Here is a 16,619-nt window from a genome sequence, read left to right on the forward strand (position 1 = left end):
ATGGGAGAAATACTAGCCTCTATTACAGCAATTTAAAAAATTATTTATTAATTTGAGAGAGAGAGACATTGATTTGTTCTTCCACTTACGTATACATTCATTGGTTGATTCTTGCATGTGCCATGACCAGGGATTGAACCTGCAAACTTGGCATATAGAGATGACATCTAACCAACTAAGCTACCCAGCCAGGGCCTACAGCAATTTTCAATGAGTGTGTCATGAGGACTTTTTTTTATTCTCATCTGAGAATATGCTTATTTTTTTAAATTAACATTTTTTAAAGATTTTATTTATTTATCTTTAGAGAGGAAGAGAAGAAGAAAGGGAGAGAAATATCAATGTATGGTTGCCTCTCATGCGTCCCCTGCTGGGAACCGGCCTGCAACCCAGGCACGTGCCCTGACTGGGAATCAAACCGTGATCATGTGGTTCGCAGGCCGGCGCTCAATCCACTGAGCTATACTAGCCAGGGCTGAGAATATGCTTACTGATTTTAGAGAGAGGGAAGAGAGGGCGAAAGAGAAGGATAGAAACATCAATTGGTTGCCTTTCACATTCACCCCAACCAGGGACCAAACCCACAACCCAGGCATGTGTCCTGACTAGGAATTGAACCCATGACTTTTTGGTTTGTGGGATGATGCCCAACCAACTGAGCCACACTGGCCATGGTACTGCAAGAAATTTTAAAATATGTAATACTTGGTTATTTGGTCAGGAGTACTGACCTGTTTTCCCTTAAACTGTCAAATAAAAAAATGACAACAGCCAGCCCAACAATAGTTGTCCAGTGTGAATGAATGAAAATCACACCTATTTTTGTCAGATGGGCAAAAAAATACATTTTTGTGTGCTGCAGAATTTTAGTAATTAGTTTCTGTGTGCCATGAGATGAAAGAGGTTGAAAATTGCTACCTTATTACTATTATTTTATTTTCAAGCAGCTTGACTTGATATCATCATTTTCATAGATCTTTTTAGAATGTTTCTGGAGATGTACCCTATGTGACAATATTTTAACTTAAATAATCTTGACCAAACACATAGTTCTTTCAGCTTCAGTTGCACATCCAATTTCATTGATTATTTTGCCTGGGATGGTCCCCCTACCATTTTTCAATTCTCTTTTCTGATACACTCAAGGACTCCTGAATCCAATGCACATAAATCTAAAAATAAGTCCTTATGTGACACCATGGAAGGAAGGAAGGAAATTCTCTCCATTTTCATGTTTGACCTAGAACTGGAGGCATTATCAACTTTCAGAAAAGCCTTTACCAGCTGAAAATAGAGAATAAATTACACTCACAGTCCAATATCTTTTATGGTATGTACATTTTTATGGGCAGGTTGTCCCTTAGATTATCTGGAAGATGGCACACACTAAGATAAAGGTGAATTCAAGCAAAGATAGCAGAGTGCTCAGCTCAAACTTCTTAAAAAGACTAACAATACTTTCACAGTTCTAGTGTTCAGATGGAATTTCAAGGGCCTCGCTCAGAAACTCTTTCCATTTGCAACAAACAAACAAACAAACATGCAAAAGCCCCAGAACTGACCATTATTTACTACAAGTATTTGCAAACTGTGGCTGTGTTAAAAAAAGTTAGCAGATTTCAGCTGATAAATTTCAGTCTAGTGGCCAAAATGATCAATTAAATAAACCATTTATCAGACGTTAGGGTAAGACCTTTATTTGATTTTATTTTGTAGGGAGGACAGACATAGTTTAAAAACATAGATCTGTCAAAACGAGGGGCTGAGTATGGTTACAGAAAAGAATCAAACAGTGACCCATGTGAATCCAATTTTGTTCAGTAGGATGTATGGCTCTTATTTTCTCCAGACAATTAAGCAAGATACACAGATCCCCATGCATGTCCTATTCTACAGTCGTTTTTAGAGCCTAGCACAGTTCCTGACACAAGGTAGGTATAAGGCAAATCACTTAGATTACTGGATGATTACACAAGGGCTAAAACAAAATAATTTCCTCTGTTTACACACACATGCTAGAATGTGGGTCTTGCAGCAAGTTCTCAGATAATCTTTTGGATATTTGCTCATAAGTATACACCTGAAGGAATATAGATTATCCATCCATCCATCCAACAAATCTTTACCAAATGCCTATCATTTACCCAGCATTAAGTTTGGCAATATGAATACAGAAATGGAACAGAGACCCCAGATCTCTTTCTTCAAGAGGTGTACATTCTGGTGTAGTTTGGAAAATGGAAGAACTTGCAATGGAAAATGCACCATGTGTCCAAGTGAAACTGGGTATCTATTAACACTGAGTTTATGATAAGACAAGGGCAATAAATGGTCACCACAGCTGCTCTCATGACTCTATAGTCGGTAGTGCAGATGTCATTGTCATAGTCATTACTCATGAGGAAATGGGCTCACAGAAGTTAAATGACTTGCTCAAGGTCACACAGCTGGCCCAGTGGGGAACTGACACTCCTAGGCAACATCCTGCGGAGTAGACTGCACATCAAAACTATTCAGTAAGTGTTTTAATAACTACTTTCTCAAGGTTGGAAAAGACATTATGGTCATGACCTTTATTGGTTAACTGAATCTGTTCTGTGTCATCCTACCAAGGGCAGACTATGTTTGAATACATCCCACAGTGGGCAACTCATTACCCACACTTACATTTTACTACTATACCAGATAAAGATAATTACAATAGTTCACATTATTTAGAACTATTAAGACAATGAACTTTTGTATGACCCATGGACATGAACTAAGGGGGGTAATGTGGGTGAGTAGGGGCACAGAGCAGAGGGTAATAAGGGGGGATAGGACAACTGTAATAGCATAATCAATAAAATATATTAAAAGCTATTATAGACAATGTGCTTTATGTATTTTGACAGATCTGATCCTCACCAGCAATTCACTTGAGGTAGGTGCTGTTATTCCATTGTACAGATGAATAAGTAAGACATACAAAAGTCAAATAACTTGACTATTATGGGTTGGATTGTGTTCCCCCAAAGATACAAAGTCCTAACCCCAAAACCTGTGAATGTGACATTTGGAAGCAGAGCCTTTGCAGACACGATCAAGTAAAGATGAGGCCATTAGAATGAGTCCTAATCTAATATGACTGGTGTCTTATAAGAAGCACAGACATGCATAGAGGGACAACAATGTGAAGACACAGAGTCAGGAGAAGGCCACATGAGGATGGAGGCAGAGACTGGAGTATGATCTACAAGCCAAGGAATGTCAAGGATTGCTGGCAAACACCAGAAGCTGCAAGAGGCAAGAAAGGATCCCCGCCACCCAGAGCCTTTAGCCCCTTGATTTCAGACTGACCTTCAGAGCTGTGAGAATATATTTTTCTTGTTTTAAGCCACCCAGTTTATGGTACTTTGTTAGAGAAGTCCTAGGAAACTAATACACTCACCTAGGTAAAAACCAAATAAATGATGTGGCCAGGATTCTGACCTCACCTCCTAAGTTATCAGTACATTGAAGCATAGCCTCCAAAGGCAATTCTTCTATTTACTACACATTTGCATCAGCTGTTTTTTCAAACTACTGACACCTGTGCTCTGCCCAGCCAGGGCTCCAGTGTGATGTACCTGGGCCTTGTCTGGAGTCTGGGGTCTCTAAAGCTCCTTAGCCAAGTGTGAGGACCACTGTCCCAGCTGGCTGATTCCACCACTTGGGGACCAGTCAGAACAAATCCACCTTCTCTTTTCAAAGGCCAATCCTCCTTACACACAAAGACCACCTCCTATTCCCTCTGAGCCCCTCTTTTTTCAGGCAATACATCCCTAGGCGGCCCACTGTTCAAAGCAGGAGCCCAGAGAACTCCTGAATCATGGTGCCTATAAGTGCGCCAATCTGGGGGGAAGCAGGGGAGGATAGATCAGCTTTGAACATGGCGGAAAGTTGGAGCTGAGCATTGTCACTTTTATTGTCCATACCATTTCCCACATAGTCCTGGTGTACTTCCCCAAGGTCATGGCTCAGTGGACAAGGAACATCTTAAGAACTGTCTTCTCCACCCACTCACTGGATGGCATCTGCTGGGCAGAGTTGGCCTGTCAAATGGGCAGCCCCATCAGCTGATGATCATGGTTAGGAGGGAGGGGAGGGGTCAGTAATGGGTCCTCAGGAGGTGGAGAGAGTGGGTGGGCTGCCTTCTAGCACCTTCACATTGCCCAGAGTGGGTGAGAGATGCATGGTCTTGCTCCTGCATGTGCTCTGGGCCCAGAGGCTGCACCGCCCCCAACAGACCAGGAAATGAAGAGAGAAGCAGAGTCAGCTGATCTGGACCCTGGCTCTGCCCCGCCAGATGGCAGCCTGTGTGCACAGAGGTGTCATGCTGCCTGCCACTCTCTATCCCTTACACCTCTCTCTCCACCCCATAAAATATTTTTTTGAGTATGTCCTATGTGTTAAGGACTGGGAATACATCAGGGAACAAGCTGGATTAAATCCCTTTCCTGCTGGAAGAGGCAGAGGACCAGACCAGTGAGGGTACCTACCACAGTTGGCCCCACGAGGGACAACCTGGGGAAGGAGGGTAGGAAGAAGAAAGGGCGACCATCAGAATGGTAATACACTGCCAGTATAAAAAAGAGTATGAGTTATCTCCAAAATTAAAAATAGGATGACCATGTGACCCAGAAATTCTACTTCTGGGTATTTGTCCAAGGAAATCTAAAACACTAATTTGAAAAAGATGTGTGCACCCCTATGTTCACTGCAGCATTATTTACAATAGCCAAGGTATGGAGGCGACCTGTGTGCATAATCTCAGGGGCCCCTGCTCTAAAGGGGCGCCTACCTATTGTTTACCCTCACAATGTTCAACACCGGAATGTGCTGTTTGAGGTACCGTGAGTGAGAAAGGGTGGCTAAACGTAATGTCATCTGGAATCACACAAGTTTGCAGGCCTCCTCCAACAGAATATTTTCTTGACAAGGAGTGAGTGGTGCATGAATCTGTGTTAAGTATTCTGCCCAGGGGGTCCGGAAGTCGATGTTTAAAACCGCACCAAAGACAGGATACTTACCAGGTCTCCAGAAATAATGAACAACGATCACACGGTCCTGTGGAGGGAAGCTGTCACACGCACGGAACTGCAGGAAGGCTCAGTGGGATGAAAGCATGGTGGGCTGTGGGAAACCCCGACCGGGGGTCTGTCTGATGTGCGAGTTCTGCCCCTTCAAAGACGAGTGACGCAGAGTCACGTTTCGTCCTCCAGCAAACATGCCGACAAGAAGCCCAGGCAGCACCAGGGGACAGACAGCGCTTGCCCGAATCCAGAGACATTTCCCTGCCTGACTGCCCGGGTCAGCACCGCACTGTGGAAACCCTCGCGGAAAAGTGACACTCTTCACTCATCTCCACTGATTCTCCAATTTCGGTTAAATTGCATTCGTCTTTTTGATTTTTTGAGCTGTTTATGTATGTGGCTAGAAATGCTTAATTCAATTCCCATAATTATATACTCAATGTAACTTAACCAAAACCCAAATGAAAAGATAATAAGCTTGAAACACATCTGTCACCAAAATAAACCTGAAAAAATGAAATGATCCACTATATTATCACTTTGATTTGTAAATCGAGACTTACAAAACATTTTATATCAGGAAAAAGAGAACTAAGATAAAAAAAAGTCATTGCATTTTATCTTTCCCTTGTAAGAATTTTTAAGCGCCTTTGGGAGCATTAGAGGTCTGGCCAAGCTGGTGTGTGTGTGTGCATGCACACACACGTGCTTCAGGCAGGTGGCACAGAGAGCATTGGGAAGTCAGGACTTGCCTCCAAAGGCAACAACAGGGCAGTCACACAGCCATATATATACCAGGGAGGGGTGGAAAGGGAATGGGAGAGAAAAGCAAGGAAATGGACTCAGTATGTTCTCCCCTCTACCCCGATTTCCTATTTTCAACTAGACACAACCACATTTTCTAAGTGTTAAGAAACAACCACAGTTTCAATGCAAATTTTATTCTCACCCTCCCTCCCAATAACTTCCCATTTCTAGCTACCGTTTCCTCTCCTTCGAGTATAAAAATCTTGGCGTCATTTCCAATTCATTTTGGCCTACATGCCAAAACCCATACAACTAGAAGTTTTAAAGAGTGCTCAAACCACGCTATCCCGTGAGGAAACACACACACACCATCACGGTCTCTGTTCTCAAGTAGTTGACAGTCTAGGCTGGAGCTGCCCAGCAGAGCTTCCTGTGATGACGGTGATGTTCTCTATCTGTTCCGGCCAGCACAGTAGCTACCAGCCACACACTTGAGGCTACTGAGTAATTGAAATTCGGCTAGTCAGACTAAAAACTGTTTTACGCTTAATTTCAATTAATGAAAATTAAAATTTAAATAATTACATGTGTTGAGTGGTTATCATAAGGGAAAACACAGGTCTGGACAAAGAGGAAGGGGAGATTCTTTAAGGTGACAAATGACAACAGGACATATGGGAAATGCCACGTGATGGCTACAAGTAAGTACAGGTAGAGGTCAGAGAAAGAGCATGACAGTGGAAGACTCAGGTGGAGGAGGATGGCTTCCCAGAGGAGGTGTGTCTAACCCAGTATCTTGTGAGAAGCCACAGCATAGAAAGCAGAAAGAAGAGAAGGCATTTTTGCCCCAAGATTTGTTTAATCAGAAATACCAAGAGGAATATGCACGGAGCCCCTTAGGGAAACTCAGCAGTTACTGCAGGGCAGATGGTGCTTGTAGAAGGTCAAGGTTGCTACCCATGCATGTGGGGTTATGCCATGTTGGAAGCAAGTGATTCCAGGATGGGAGCAGGTTGGCAGTGGGGTGGAAGGGCATGGATAGATGGGCGGGTGATCCCCAAGTTGGTTCGATATGTTGTGTTCGAAGGGTCAAGAGGCTTCCCTATGGAAAGAGTCTGCAGTGGGCTGCAGAAGAGACCTGGAGCCTGGGGAAAGGGTGGGGATGGGGCCAGGGCCACATCTGTGAGGGGTCATACTTGGAGAGGAAGCACATGTCCCATCTGAATGGGACAGCTGACACCAGCTCCATCTAACTGTTACAGCTGATGTTACCAATTATCCACAGGTGGAAACTTGGGCCCTCAATTTCCAGAATTTCTGACTTCTAGAAAGGCTAGAAGTTGGAATTTTAAAAAAAGAAATATAAAATCTCAATACTTTGACACAGAAACTAATGTGAAAGTGCTAAAACACCCTGGGAAAAGCCAAAGAGCAAGAGCATGGACTGACCAGGGCCCATGTGTCACCTGTTTGAGACACCTGGCCTAGAAGATGCGTGGGGTTCCATACAACCTAAAGGGGAAAAAGCAGAGATTGAAAGAAGACAGTGGTTCCAGGGGAAGACAGTGATGCACCCAGTAGGGCTTTGAGAACGAAAAGGGGTCAAAGCCACTGGACTCCGGCAGGGAGCCTCACTGTTAGACAAAGCTGCTCCCTCCCAACTTGCCTTCCTGCAACCCCCACCCCCCCATGGCTGAGAGGTAAGGGGAGGGCTCCACAATAACCAGGGCCTCGTGAACAAGTAGCCACTGAGGAAACACAAGCATCAGCTTAAATGAACTCAAATTATCCTAGACGATACAGGTTTTTAGAGTGTGTGTTTTGGTTCACCCCATTTCCCTTTGTAGGTTTTTCCCACACGGCCATGTGTGAATATCTCGTTTCCACCATCAGGACACGAAGCGCCCTTGACTGCAGTGCCACACCTCCCCTCGTGTGACAGCGGAGCTTGACTCTCACGAAGAAGACGTGTACCTCTCAGCTTACCTCTCGGTCCAGTAGTGCAGGTGACACAACGGTGACAATGTCTCCTTTTTCGGGATCGATGTAGAACATGTTGGGAGACGGCTTGTCAGGCGTCTGCTGACGGATGTTATACCGCAGAAGGGCATTATCTGTGGATGGGTCGTCCGCGTCGAAGGCTGTCATCCGCATCACCGTGGTTCCTAAGCGGGCAGGACAGAAGGACAGGAGATGGTCACTCGGAGACAGTGACAGGCAGGTGGAGCCCCTGTCCCCCACCCAGGCAATAGCAATGAAGCGATATGCCAATTGCTCTCCAGATTAAAAATGGAAAGCATTTCTCTAGCTCTGATATTTTTTAGCTTTTCTTCCCCCTTCCCTCCCCACTCCATCATGTGAAAAGGCCTGAAATAGAGGAATCTTTGCTGTTCAACAGATTGACAGCTTAATTTTTCCTTCTGCTGATATGCTGTTCATGTTCACAGGCTTTCATTCTGTTGAAGATGTGGCTCCATGACAAGAGCCTTCATTTCAAAAGCTCTTATGAATGCCTACCATGTGTGGGGTCCTGGGCCAGGCGTCGGGGACACAGAGGTAAGAACGGCATGTCCTATGCTGCCCAGCAGGCCAGTGGTTAGTGGGAGAGATAGCGCACAAAAATGTAAAAACAACAAAGCATACCCAGTGCACCGAGAGAGCACATTAATGAACACAGAGAACAACCTCGTCTAATCCGGAGTCCAGAACAGGTCCCTGGGGCGGGTGTCTGAGGGGTGAGTGGGTGGGAGCAAGGTGAAGAAGAGGGACCTAGAAGGGAAGACTTTCCAGGTGGAAGGAATGTGAGCAAATGTTAATTTTGCACCATCTGTGGGGCAGCTGCACTGTCTTAGGCACTTTAGACATGAAGAAAATATAAAGATGAGCATGACATGAGGACTATTCAATATGTCAAGGGTGAGAAGGGTGTCAAGTACAGGGTCTTGCTCACACACAACTGACACGAAGGAGAACATTCAAGGACCATTCAAGGACCATCAGGCAGCCACATTCAAGGACCATCGAGCAGCAATGAGTAAAAACAAATGCATTCTCCCTCTTGGCATCTACTCTCAAGAAACTCTTACATGAGGGGTTTTTGCAAGGGTGTCCATGGTGGGATTATCCATCCTGGAGACATACTGGGAACAACCTAATGGTCCAACAACAGAGAAATTGCTAAAGTGATGGTCTCTCCCATACTAAGAACTGTTTTGCAGCGGTTTAAAAGGTTGTAGATCGAATGTGTTCTAGCATGGAGGGCCCTCCAAGACAGAGTATTAAGTGAAAAATGTCATGTTGAAGAAAATTAACCATAGCATGGCTTCATTTTTGTGAACCTGCCTGCACACAGAAAATCCCACCACACGCATCTATTTTGTGGGTACGGTTTATGTGTGTAAGTGCATGGATTAGAAGAAGCTCTATTGAGGTGAATTGCATAGGGGTGTGGTGGTTAAATCCGGGAAAGGAGCCTCTCTTAGAGGACGGGAATTAGGCATGGTGATGAGGGAAGATTTTGGCACAGTCTGTTAATGTTTTGGTCATTTTTACAGGGAGAATATATTGCTTTTGCAATTAAAATTTAATTTAAAAGGACCACAATCCTAAGTACTTGTAGCAGCATGGTCTAGAGCAGAACAAGGCACATTTTCCTGATGGTCTTGGCAATTGTGAGCCACCGTATTTGGCTCAGGGTAATCTGCCCAACCACGATTTTTTCATGGCAGTTATGACTTCTATGGCTATCCAGTCCCATCTTCTGATTCTGGACACTTCTGGGCCCATAAAGTGCCACCTAACCACTAAGACACAAAGCTGTAGACCTGCTGTTTCTAGCAGGAATATTCATATACAAAAATACTGAAGCTCAGGAGACAGAACTCACCTGGCTCAGCCAGCCTCCCAGTGTTCCTCTCACTCTGATGACAGTGCCTCTCAAGGCTTCAGAGCTAGTTTGCTTTTTCCCAGGATGGGAACCAGGTTATCAGCCATTAGGTCTGATGAATCAGGTAAACAAGGAGACTCTGACCACCCGCAGGCTGGATCGATTTGTTACGCAGTCTCAGTTAATTTCGCCATTAAGACAGATGCATCAAGATGCATCTTTTGTTGTGCCCTGTTTCACAGGGAAAACTTCAGGGTCCAGGTGTTCAACCTGCGGGCCAGTTTGGCTATGAATGCAGCCCAACACAAAATTGTAAATTTATGTTAAATCATTTTTTTTGCTCATCAGTTTTTGTTAGTGTTTGTGTATTTAATGTGTGGCCCAAGGCAACTCTACTTCTTCAGAGTTGCCCTGGGCCACAGAGACATCAAAAGGTTGGACACCCTTGGCAGTGCACGAATAGAAAATTCTTGGCATGTGCAGCTCCCTTCTCTTGCCTGTGGCCTTTAGAAGATATTAGCAGACCAGTTGGCTCTCTGTTTTCCATTAAGCCACACTGTGGACTCAGGGTCTCTTTCAGCCCAGTGGTCCACAGCCACTCCCTGTCCATCAGCTTAATGTGACAAGTGACACTTACTTGCCTTCCTGGTCTAGGAAATAGGCCTACTAGAGAAATGTCCATCAGAAATCAGAGGCCCACAGCCTATCCCAGGGATGTGTGTGCTAAATGAGGTCTTGGTGGCCAAAAGCACAGAAGGAGGCCTCGGACCCACCAAGTCCACACCAGACAGTGTTTGGTTAAGTATGCATGACCCAGTGCCCTGCACTTTGTTAGTGTCTAATGAATCGTGATTGATGGAATCTGTGTCCTATTTAATCTGCCTTTAATTGAAGTCAGAGACAAACAAGCAAAAGAGTGAAAAATGAAGTCATCATGGCTTTCAACTTGTCATCATTTGCATTAAAATAATTAGAGGAAGAAAAAAATCCTTCCTGGTTGATGAATTTTCCATTTTCACTGGGAAATTCATTGATAATGTCTTTTTGGTTGTTATTTTTACAGATTTGATAACAGGATACAATAAAAGCTTCTCCTGGAATATTCCCAAGGTTACACAGAAGTGTTTTTTATTTTAATGAATTGTTAGAGAGCAGGTGTACTTGGCTTCAAGCTCTGCCTTTGTTCTAGCCCAGAGGTAAATACTGACTGGGACTTGCCTCTGAGACCTGCCTCTGTGGGGACTGAATGGGGCCGTATAGGGTAAATAGGTCTGCAGTGCTGCAGAAATGTCTGGGCTCAGATCTGTACTAACTCAACCCTCCCTGAGCCTCAGTTTCCCATTTATCACATGAGGATATTAGTAACACTTTGTCTTAGTTATTGTAAAGATTTAATGGGATAATATTTTAAAAAACCAGTATGGTGCCTGGTGCGTTAATGTTCTGAGGAGGATGCCTTTTACTATCAAATCCGCACAGCAGGCAGTGGCCTCAGACAAAGGAGCACGTGATTAAATTGTTCTCAGAACCTGGAACGCGGCACAGCAGGATCAGTCCTGGTGCCCATCACTTCCCTCACCTTCCCCGCCTCACCCTCTCCCTTTCACCTTGCCCTCGGCTTCGGTTTCTACACTTGGCTTTCTGCTGGAGATCACAACTCTATACCAATACACACACACACACACACACACACACACACACACACACACACGGTCGTCTGCACTGCTTCTCCTTGCGGTACTCCAGTCTCCCTGCAGGGCCAAGGCTCTGTCCTGAGTTCCAGTCCATTTTGTGGGTCCAATACCCTGTTCTTGCCAGCCTTTCCCACCGGTGCTGGGTCAAGGTTTTCACACTTCCAGATCCTACAGTGGCTAGATAAATCTTCTGATCCAGCTTTTCTTAAATTGTATGCAAGGACCTCTGATTCCATGGGCTCAGCTGCGAAACACCTTTGGGAAATTTGCTTAACCCCAGTTAAACAGGTTTTCCCTCTTGGGGGACTTCTTAGTGCATCAAATACATGGTGAAAATCTCTAAGGGGGCATAATCTTCAGCACCTCCCAAACTTCTCTGTCGATGAACCTCTTCATTTAAAGGAAATCGTATGTGATGGGCCACATAGTCCTAAATTTGAGCTCTTGAAGGGCACAGACTGTGTTTTGTTCATACTTATAAGTTCAGTATCTGACATCGATACCTACAGTAGTAGGTAGGCCTTCTATCGATGTTGTTTCAGGAGAAATGAGTTCTCTTAATTCACTGTAGCTTTGCCTTATTCCACACTAACCAGAAGCCGTGGGTAACTTGTCTACTGAAAAGAGTGAACAGTGCTATCTGGGCATCTTTCATAACCAAGCATGTTTCACTGTTTCCTCTGAGCTCTTTTTGGCCCCTTGGAGGCTCTTGTTGGAACTGAACTCAGCAGTCATACACCAATTCCAAGTCCAAGGCGTGCTAATCAGGTAAGCATTAGGACAGCCATTCCAGTTGCCTATGGGTGGCCTCTGTGCCTGACCCTGGACTTTAAGAAGGGCTTGTTCATTTCCATCAGCTGGCAGCCTCGCACCAGTGCTCATCTCATGCCTATGTGTATGTCCTGATGGCAGAGAGATGACAATTACAACAGACACGGGTGTGGGGCCTGCACGCAGAACATTTCAGTCTTCTCCCCATCACAGTATTCCCCTGAGTGTCAGAATAAATGATGGTCACCCTGCTGCTCCCAGGCCAGATCCAAATAAATTATCAGTGGCCCCTCCAAAGCAAAAGAAAAGAATTAGAAGTTGATTGTTGAAAGTCTCAGGTCAGGCCATGATTTTCTTTTGTGGTAGGACACCAGCGCCGACATGACAGGCTGATGAATGATTATGGTAGTTTTGTCTTGGTCAGATAGCCCCTTGCTCTGATTAAAGGAAAGCGCTGCCTCGTATCATGGCCTGAAAGCTGCTGTTTGAAGTTTCACTTCCCTGTGACTTCAAGCGATGTGCAGCTCTGAAGGTGAGGGGTTGTCCATCTCTGTGAAAGGTCACCCAGCCTCAAGTGGGAGGCCCAGTGTTGCTGGTGGTGAAATTATTCTGTTCTTGAAATTTCTTTGACTTCATCCTATAACATTTTCTTCTCATGATCAAAAGTGGCAGACTCTTTTTTTTTAAACCATACACCCCATAATCAATAATATATACTGAGACAAGGATGTTTAGGTCTATATTTGGCACTGGATTCTGAGAGCATTGTTGGGGTGGATGCATCTTTCCAGGAAGACGCACACGGTAGAAACCAGTGTGAGCCGAGACGGAAGACTTCGCCAAGTGAGCTCCTCGGATGTAACAAAATGGCCCATGGCCATGAAACACCAAATTTGTGAGAGGAGGTGGTGTGTTTTAAAGCCACCCAAACACTGATCTCTGTGATTGAATTACCTACGAGATGGGCCTCTAGGGTTGCTAAAAACAGAATGTGACTGAGGATGCTGCCTTCCATGACTGGCTCTGTGTGTTTACTTACCCCACGGCAGGAGAAGGCCCTTAGACTAGCAGTGCCTCAACCTGTTTGGACAGGTGAGAGGGACATAGATGCATCTTGTACCCCATCTTGTGTAGTTGGACTGATGTTAATTGGAAACCAAATTTCTCTTGGGGATCCTTCAGGCTGAGGGAGTTCTGGGTGACTTGATTCCAAATGCCCAACCTGAGAGTTCTAGATGTGGGATGATGAATCAGCCAGTTTGCCTAGGACTGAGGGGTTTCCAGGTGAGTGTGCCACCCTACAGGCCAAGTTTTATTTGTTTATTTATTTATTTGTTTTCGGATATAGACATATCTCATGGTCATGTCTGTCAGAGCACAGACACAAGAACCGTTGAGAATGTAACTACAGTGGTCCAGGACACAGACCATAGCCAGTCACTCAATTCACCACCTGTCACACCAATCTGGGGTTGCTTTCAGACCAAGCAGGTGGGCACAGCTTGGTTCTCTCCTAACAGGCCTTGATGGTGAAGAGAGAGAGATCTAGGTGTGCAAATTCGAGGTGGAGTGGTGTTAGAGGCACTGTTAGGATGCAGGCTTGACTCATTTACAATCCTGGGCTCACCCTTTGGCAGCTGGGCATCCTCGGGTAAATTCCTTTATTTTACTAAACCACAGCATTTTCATTTACAAAACAGTGCCTCCTTTAAGGGGCTATTGAGGGCATTGAATGAATTAATGCAGTGTTTCTCAACCTTTATTTTTTCATCATCAACCTACTTGCCATTCCCCTCAATAGATATACTGTATATCTACTTAGGTACTATAGCCCTTTGGAGGGCCACAAACCATTGTAATATCTAATCTTTTTAATATTCCCCCCAAGCACCAATTTTATCCCCTATTGGGGTGATACTGTTGCCATTTAGAAAATAAACATTAATGCATATAAAGTTCAATGCCTCAGCAATGGTGAATAGTCAAGAGATATACATTTTATTGTTATTTGTATTGACAACCATAATTTGCAACTCAGTTCTGGGGGACCCATAGCTGTGTGCAATGATGATTAACAAAATATCATGTAGGACCCAACCACTTAGAGTTCAACTCAGACTAGTTCTAGGACTCACACTCAGGATCTATAGGAGCAGGAGTTAATTAAAATCTCGTAAGGAAACAATTCCTTTTCCTTAGATGAGCTGAGAAAGTTTGGTTGAGTGCAGCCATGCATGAATCACCTTCCTCTGGCCTTATCAATGTTTCAGTGTACACAGGAATTAATAGGTAAACTGTCAAGTGAGTAGTTGACAAAAGATAACCAAACCAACCTGATGGGTATCCACAGGCAGCCACATTCTGCAGTGTGTGCAATCCTGAGAAGTCACCCATGGAATGAGTCATAAATAATGTCTTATTTTCCCATTGACCTACATTAGTATTTCAGACCTGCTTTATCTTCATTTGAGGGAGTGTCCAATTGGAAGCTGCTACTCATAATTCACTTTAAGTTTTCCTGATTATCTCCTAGATACTCTCCTGGCAGGTGGGGTGGCAGAAAGAGGATGGCTCTCTGCTCTGGGTGTGGAGGCTGTTAAAGAAAGCCCTGTCTGAATCCTCAGAGGGCAGAAAGAAGTGCTTCTACTGACTTTGAGGAGGAGGGAAGCAGGATTAGAACCAAAGCAAAGCCTAGATTTAGCTTTGTCGTCGTTCTTCCTTTTTTGGGGCAATTCCCTGTATCCTCCAATTATCTGGGGATTGTTATTCACCAGCAAAAAGATTCTCTCCCATTTTTCATATGGTGGTCAGGCCGTGCATTAGACCTAGAAAGTTCTTGATAATGTGAGTTTCGATAAAGATGTCAATGACTTTTGGTCTCTCCTTTGATAGTAGCCCAGACCCATTGCTATGACTCTGTGGCCCCATTCCCAAAATGAGGTCATGGGAGTTGAGCCAAGAGCAAAGGACTCAAACACCCAAGCAGCACCCACGCAGGTAGCATATATGAGTAAAGGGATTTCAATGCAGGTAGTTGTTGCGGGGGGGGGGTGGGGTGGGTGGGTAATGGGAAATGGAAGGATGTTTGTCCTACCTAAAGGGGCAGTTATCTCCTCTCAGCTCAACATAATTGCTGTATTTCTGAAATGCAAGTCTGGAGGAGCAAGACCTTTCAATTTTTCAACAAAAGATGGGAATTTGGATTTTTGTATAAACTATAAAAATGAGTACATGTTAGAGACTAGTTCAAATTAAAAAAATAAAAGATCAGAGAACTTCCACCAAGATGGAGGCATAGGTGGAAACACTTTGTTTCCTCGCACAACCAAATCTAAAAACAATAAAGATTTAACAACAATAAACGCAATCAAACAACAGAAAATTGAATAATACGGAGTCTGAAAACAACAAACCACTCAGCTAAACTGGTGAGAGGGGTGAAGCCAGCAGCGGAGCTGGTCAGGCAAAAAAGATCCCCCGACCTGGGCGGCCCGCAGGCAGCAGAGGGTGCAGATCCCAGGTGCGGGGGAGCTATGGGCAGAACCAGGGAAGGCGTGGCGTGGCTGGCTGTCTGAAGTCGTGCATATACATGCAGATAAACCAGTGAAGAGACGTGCATTGAAACAGACCACACAGGCCCCAGCGCAGGGAGGCGGGCTCGTATTTGTGCTCAAATAAACGGTGGGGGAGGGGTGAGTGGTGAGGCAGACGAGGCAAGCTGAGAGGACTGCCATTGCTCCCTCTCTGACCCCGCCCCCACATACAGCATCACAAACCAGCGACCTGGGTGGCCCCCACCCTGGTGAACATCTAAGGCACCTCATACATAACAGGCACAAACTCATGGCTCAAGAACAACTCAGAGCCCCAGAACCAATAAATCTAAGCCACGAAGAAATAGCCAAACTTTCAGATGCGTAGTTCAAAACACTGGTGATCAGGATGCTCACAGAACTGGTTGATTTTAGCCACAAATTAGAGGAACATATGAAGGCTAAACTAATGGAAATGAAGAAAAATGCACAGGAAATCAATAGTAATGGAAAGGAAACTGGTACTCAAATCAAGGGAGCAGACCAGAAGGAAGGAAAAAATGACCAAGCAGAAAAATATGAAGAAACAAGAATTCAAAAAATGAGGAGAGGCTTAGGAACCTCCAGGACATCTTTAAACGCTCCAACATCTGAATTATAGGAGTACCAGAAGGGGAAGAGGAACAGTCACGAGTGGAAACCTTATTTGAACAAATAATAAAAGAGAACTTCCCCATTCTGGCAAAGGAAATAGACTTCCAGGAAATCCAGGAAGCTCAGAGAGTCCCAAAGAAGTTGGACCCAAGAAGGAACACACCAAGGCACATCATAATTACATTAGCCAAGAAAATGAAGGAGAGAATCCTAGAAGCAGCAAGAGATAAGGGGACAGTCACCTACAAAGGAGTTCCCAGTAGACTGTCAGCGGATTTCT

The 16,619-nt window shown here is 44.6% G+C and overlaps 1 protein-coding gene across 1 annotated transcript in view; it reads right to left on the reverse strand.

Annotated features, from left to right (window-relative positions):
* Nucleotides 1-16,619, reverse strand: part of CDH13 (cadherin 13) — a 1,059,406-nt gene that overhangs the window by 233,451 nt on the left and 809,336 nt on the right. The window contains exon 7 of the mRNA XM_037142446.2: nt 7,788-7,966. Coding sequence (XP_036998341.2) covers nt 7,788-7,966 — 179 coding nt within the window. The remainder of the gene's footprint in view (nt 1-7,787; nt 7,967-16,619) is intronic.

The sequence above is a fragment of the Artibeus jamaicensis genome, unplaced genomic scaffold (genome assembly GCF_021234435.1).
Source record: "Artibeus jamaicensis isolate MK-2021 breed Jamaican fruit bat unplaced genomic scaffold, CSHL_Jam_final contig_464, whole genome shotgun sequence".
Lineage (NCBI taxonomy): Eukaryota > Metazoa > Chordata > Mammalia > Chiroptera > Phyllostomidae > Artibeus > Artibeus jamaicensis.